The sequence below is a fragment of the Helianthus annuus genome, chromosome 1, assembly GCF_002127325.2.
Source record: "Helianthus annuus cultivar XRQ/B chromosome 1, HanXRQr2.0-SUNRISE, whole genome shotgun sequence".
Classification (NCBI taxonomy): domain Eukaryota; kingdom Viridiplantae; phylum Streptophyta; class Magnoliopsida; order Asterales; family Asteraceae; genus Helianthus; species Helianthus annuus.
The window spans coordinates 120,815,230-120,821,896 of record NC_035433.2 but is presented as its reverse complement, the minus strand read 5'-3'; the positions used below and the strand labels follow the sequence as shown (position 1 = coordinate 120,821,896).

Here is a 6,667-nt window from a genome sequence, read left to right as displayed (position 1 = left end):
TACACTTGAAATGATTTAAAACCACAACACTTTTATATATAAGATAATTACCAAAATACAAAAATCACAGTGAGTGGCAAGCATAATAAATTTTCCATAAATCCTCTTTCGTTTTTATCTTTTTTTTTTTTTGAAAGATGTGAATTATTCGCGAATGTCGGGAGGTCTAGCATACGTTGTCTTAACCAGGTTCGCGCTAGAGAGCTCCCTCGCACAATAGATCCCCAATTTAAACCCCTCAATGGGAAACCCTTATCACCCAGACTCGAACTTGAGACCTGAAGGGGAAAACTCACCCGGACCTACCATAGGTGGAACTTAAATACATGAGGCCACCACTACAACATTAGTGATGGTTATCTAATTCACTTGAACTAGTTAATTCCATCTATGCACAAACTTTTAACTCGTGATCAAATCATCGAAAACCAATAACTTCCGCTTTAGCCAACGAGACATCAAAACATTTACCAAGTAAAACTTAACTCTAAACTCATCAAGATATACAATCCTTTTAGAACTTATTTGCATGTGTCGGTCTTCGGGGGCCAAAAATGAAAGTGCTCCAATTTTAACGTTATTTCACTATTTTTTTTTTTGAAAATAACGTTAAAAGCGGGGGACGGTTAATAATGTGGGGGGGGGGTACATGCACTAATAGACCTTTATCCCAGTTGATGAGTGTTATATGCCTTATGTCCAAGACTTGATGTAAAACTACTATCGAGTCGAGTATTTCACTTGAAACATCCTCTCTATTCTTACGGGGTAGAGGTAAAACTGTCTACAGCTTACCCTCCTTATAATCTCTCCTTATAATCTACCTTACCTAAGAGCATTCACATCCAATCCACTAAAAATATACATACATTCCACTAAAAAACAACTCCTATATCAATATATTTCCACTAAAAACAAATATTTTTTCTCTCTCCTTTTCAATATATATTACATTTTCTCTCTCCTCTACTCACAACCACTTTCAAAATATATTAAAAAATTATACAGGGTGAACAGTGTCCCCTCAAATATACAGATGAACAGTAACATTTTCTCTCTCCTCCACTCACAACCACTTAAACCACTTTTTATAATTTAAAAACCCATCTCTCAAGATTTGGTGGATAGAATGTGAATGCTCTAAATATTTGCATGATTATCTTCCCAATTCAAAGTACTATATATTAATTAAAATACAAACTTTCATTTTCCATGTATAATATACTTTAAAACAATATATCAACTCACAAAACACATTTTTATTGACAAAATCATCAATATTATAACATATCTTAACTTGTAAGAAAGAAACCCCTTATAAATACAATGCAACCAAATCAACAACTCCACAAACCGTCACGAATGCATTACAACCCGTCAACCAATCTCCGACATCTTCAACACCAACAACTTTAGATTAGACAGAGAAACAAAACAAGAGAAGACTCGTGGACTGTTGCAGCCGCTGATGCGTGTAAACCAGGTGACATCACCAATGACGTCATCACCCCTGAATGTTTTCCTTTTCTTCATGGCGATTTCGTAACCCTAACTTTTTCTAACCCTAATTAATTCATCAGCCCAAGCTTCCACGTAAGCAATCAATCTATGCTGATTTCTCATCTTGTTTGTTGAATAAATGTATGATGTTGATGATGAATGATTTGTTGTTAGGGTTACGGAGATGCCGGAGGTGAAATTGCTGTATGTTGTGGTGGAAGATGATGAGGAAACGAAGGGGAAGGATGATGAATCGTCGTTTCGATATACGCGGCCGGTTCTGCAGAGTACTTTGCAGTTGATGGGATGTAAAGCGCGTCACGCGTTTAAGGTTTGTTGTTGTTTGGTGCCAATCGAATCTTGATTTAATGATTTGATATGATTTTATATGATATTCATACTGTTTGATTGAAAGTGATGTTTGTTGTGGTTGTAATTTTGTGTAGAAAGCGACTTGTTATAATTGATGATGGATTTTTTGTTGGATTTTAGATGATTTATTTAGGTTTTTATTTGAAAAATCATGTGATTTTTTTCGGAAAGCGACTTGCCATAATCTCTGTTGTAAAAAGTTCTTCGGGCATGCGTATAGGGAAATTTGGGCGAAGTTCTAGCCAAATTTCGGCCGAATTGATGTCAGATTCCGGCCAAATTTCGGTCAAATTTTGAAAATTTTGGCAGGATTGTGCAAATTCTAGGGAAACCTGTCTGAAACATCGAAAAATGGCCTGAAACCAGCGTAAACTAGGCCCAGTGACGGATCTGAGAACTTTTTTCACTGGGTTCTTTTGGTAGATTCTCATGAATTCTCACTATTTTTTTTTTAAATTATAAGAGGTTCTCACTAATTTTCTCCATTTTTTCCAAACCGAATGGGTTCCTAGGAACCCACAAAAGTGGTCTAGATCCGCCCTTGAAACTAGCCCTAAACAAGCGTAAAACGTGTCTAAAACCTCAAACAAATGATATGTTTATGCTATGCGTCTTGCTTATCTTAGGCTCTCATTTTTAAGCGTCCCGCGCCTTGACAACGATGGTTCTTATTGATGCTTGACTTCTGAGTGTGATTTAATTTTGACACAGATAAGTCAAAGGGTGTTTGAAGTTATGAGGAAGAAAGGGTTAGATGATAGTTCGGGTGGTATAGATGTGATTCACTGGGGGAATGATTTGTTGAAAGTGCACCCTCTGAAAGAGAATAGTTGTGATATTAATAATAGGTCTGATAAGATAAATGGAGGTGATCATATGGGTCAGGAAAAAGATGGGAAGCGTTTTGATTTGTACAAGAAACGCACGACGGTTGTTGTCAAACGGAGGATTTTCGTAGATGTTGTTTGTGATGCTTTGTCTGAATATAAGTATGTTGGGCCCAATCAAAGAGCTGATTTTGTTTTAGCCTGCAGGTACTTATTTGGATTTATATGTTTGTTTGATTTAAATTTATATCGTGAACGGGTGATTCATCATTCATCCTATATGATATACGTTAATTTTTCAGAATTCGTGAAAGGAAGGAATCGGTTACTGTGTTACTTTGTGGTACCAGTGGATGTGGCAAATCGACATTGTCGGCTTTGCTGGTATAACCATCTTGCTTCATAAACATTTATCTTTTTTCCGTTAATGGATTTATGTTATATATTTTACGTTTGTCTTTTTCCGATGATGGATTTGTGTTATATATTTTTGTTCATAAATTGCAGGCCAGCAGGTTAGGGATCACAACCGTTATATCTACAGATTCAATACGGCATATGATGCGAAGTTTCGTTGACGAAAATCAAAATCCACTCCTATGGTCTTCTACTTACCATGCAGGTGAACATTTAGATCCGGTTGCTGTTTCTGAAGCCAAGGCCAAAAGAAAGGCTAAAAAAGAAGTCAACGGTGGATTTGATGCTTCCGCAAATCAACCCGCATCTAAGGATGGTTCTGGTTTGACCACAGTTGACTTGATTAGCCCTAAACAAATGGCCATTGAGGGATTCAAGGCACAGAGTGAGATGGTTATTGATAGTCTTGATCGGCTTATAACCGCATGGGAAGAACGGAAAGAATTAGTTGTTGTGGAGGGTGTTCATTTGAGCCTTAATTTTGTGGTATGTAATATATTTCTTTTTATTTCCATTAAAGGTGGATATCGAACGGGTTAAACAGGTAAATATAAACACTTACTTTAAGAGGAAACGGGCCAAACAGGGGGGGGGGGGGAGTTCGTCTTTCCAAAAAGTTAGATTATTATTTCTAGAGTAAAATCTCATTTTCGTCACTGAGGTCTGGCCACTTTTGCGACTTTCGTCCAAAGGTTTGTTTTTTCGTATCTAGGTCCAAAAGGTTTGAAATCTTGCCATTTTCATCCGGCTCGTTAACTCCATCCGGAAATACCCTTGACTTAACGAAGAAAAATGGATGGAGTTAATGAGCCGGATGAAAATGGCAAGATTTCAAACCTTTTGGACCTAGATACGAAAAACAAACCTTTGGACGAAAGCCGCAAAAGTGGCCAGACCTCAGGGACGAAAATGGCATTTTACTCTAGAAATGTTAAGTAAAATTCTGATGAACAAAAGGGATGCCTTACAAGGCCGTTTTCCACCTCTTGTTTCCATCTCTGATGCAATATTTTATATAACATGCAGATGGGTTTAATGAAGAAACATCCGTCAATCATACCGTTCATGATATACATAACAAATGAAGACAAACACATGGAAAGATTCGCGGTTCGTGCAAAGTATATGACTCTGGATCCCGCCAAAAACAAATACGTAAAGTACATTAGAAATATCAGAACAATACAAGAATACCTATGCAATCGAGCCGACAAACATCTAGTTCCAAAGATAAACAACACAAACGTTGACAAAAGTGTTGCGGCAATACACGCAACGGTTTTCAGCTGCTTAAGAAGACGCGAAGCTGGAGAACAGCTTTACGATCCCACCACGAACACGGTTTCGGTAGTTGATGAAGAGTATAGAAACCAGTGTGCGGCTAATTCACTTGGGTCAAAAGGAATGTTTCAGTTGATTCAACGACAAGGCTCTTCACGACATTTAATGGCTCTGTTGAATGATGATGGCTCGGTTGCGAAAGCGTGGTCTGCTGAAGATGGGTTAGGTGTGCCGATGTATGAACCGGTGCGAATCGGGAAATCTGAATCGGTTAACCTGCAATTCGGTAATTTTGGAATTAGTGCTTGGCCGACTGACATTGGGTGCACTAGTCATGCTAGTAGTGTTGAGGACTCGAGAGGTGAGCTTACTGATAATGGTAGTAAATATTATTCTTCATGTTGTAGTTCACCTAAGGTCTCCGAAGGACATGCTAAAGAGGTATTTTATTTTTTAGTTCGTTTTCAAAAAAAAAAAAAAGCTTTTTTTTTGAGTTTAAATTAATGAAGTCTTGAAATGTCAGTTGAAAGAAGAGATGTCAGCGTATGGTAGTGATGAAGAGGTAGATGATACGCGTGAAGATGATAGCGATGAGGATCTTAGTGATGATGCCAAAGAACATATGCATGAAGAGGTACCGTTCAGTTTATTTTAAATTATTCTATTTAAAGATTTGAGTAAAATTCCATTTTCGTCCCCGAGGTTTTGCCAGTTTTGCGACTTTTGTCCAAAGGTTTGTTTTTTTTTTCGCATCTAGATCCACAAGGTTTGAAATCTTGCCATATTCATCCGGCTCGTTTACTTCATTCATTTTTCTCCATTGAGTCAGGGGTATTTTCGTCTTTTTTGTTAACTTAAAGGTATTTTTCGTCTTTTTTTGGATACTTGTACATTATGCTACATGCTTGTACATAAAGTGAAAAAGGCCGAATTGCCCTTTTAAGTTAACAAAAAAGACGAAAATACCCCTGACTTAACGGAGAAAAATGGATGGGAGTTAACGAGCTGAATGAGAATGGCAAGATTTTAAACCTTTTGGATCCAAAGGCGGAAAAACAAACCTTTGGACGAAAGTCGCAAAACTGGCCAAACCTCAGGGACGAAATTGGCATTTTACTCTAAAGATTTAGGGGGCGTTGGGATACTGATTTCAATTCCAGTGAGCCAAATGTCACATAGACTATTGTTGTAATAATATTCTTTACTTTATTTATTGTATGTAGATGGAAGGGTCAGTTGATGAGGAATCAACTAAATCAGATGAGGAGTATGATGATCTTGCCATGCAGGATATTCAAGAAAACGGATACTACACCGATGTAGAATTTGAATCCAACATATCCGGCAACCAACGCGATACACTAACAAGCACTCATACCGACAAGTATAAACAAAATCTTGACCGCTTTTTGAAAAACAAACGCGAGTCAGCAACCGATTCACAAGTGATCAACTCAAAAAGATCGCCATCTTCGGGTGGCGTTAGAGTCAGAGGGCGGTCCTACAGCATTTCCGCCTCTGGGAAAGACGAGCCTGTAATGGATTCACTAGTGGTTAACGCGAAAAGATTGCCATCTTCGGGAAGCCTTAGAGTCAGAGGGCGGTCATACAGCATTTCGTCCTCTGTGAAAGATGAGCGAGTTAGCACGCCCGTTTCTAGAGCCTCAAGCGGTGTAAAGGCAGAGTCTTGAGCCTGTTCGTTTCCGGTGGTTTTAATCATTTTTAACCTTTGTATCATTTATAATATTTCTTGTGGCACCCACCATTAAAACTCTTGTACCCATGTCGAGCTTTTGTTCTAGTCCTTAGTTAAAACTAGTCTGCTTATGGTTTGTATGGGGTGGCGTGGTTGTGGTGTTTGTGACATTGTCACGTTTTAGTCTTTTACAATAGGTGCAATTTCTCTTTATCATTTCATCGAACACCTAGCATGCATTCTTTATTCAACTTTATTACGAGAATTATATGATGAACAAATAACTATCATAATATCAGGAATGGTAAGTGGTTTAGTTGAATTTATGATAATTTTGTAAGTGGTCAAACTCAGTTTTTGGGAAACAAGAGTGTATTATTGGAAATTTATTGTTTTTTTGGTCTTTCCACATGTCAAGGTTTGATACGAAAATAATGGAATATATGGAGAAATGTACAAGAGTGTATTATAGAAAATTCATATGCAGTTTATGGTAAAGGTTTTCGTTTATAACTAGGGGGACTCCTCGACGGAAACTCTATTCGAGTAGTACTGATGTTGTTCAATCAGAGCG

At 37.8% G+C, this 6,667-nt stretch overlaps 1 protein-coding gene across 1 annotated transcript; it reads left to right on the top strand.

Annotated features, from left to right (window-relative positions):
- The first annotated feature begins 1,324 nt into the window (after positions 1-1,324).
- Positions 1,325-6,314, top strand: LOC110874930 (P-loop NTPase domain-containing protein LPA1 homolog 2). Its single transcript, XM_022123260.2, has 8 exons — positions 1,325-1,593; positions 1,675-1,831; positions 2,584-2,906; positions 3,002-3,083; positions 3,207-3,602; positions 4,143-4,838; positions 4,921-5,031; positions 5,621-6,314. Exons 2-8 carry the CDS (start codon positions 1,685-1,687, stop codon positions 6,086-6,088), a joined length of 2,223 nt encoding a protein of 740 aa, XP_021978952.1. The 5' UTR covers positions 1,325-1,593; positions 1,675-1,684; the 3' UTR covers positions 6,089-6,314.
- Positions 6,315-6,667: the final 353 nt, after the last annotated feature.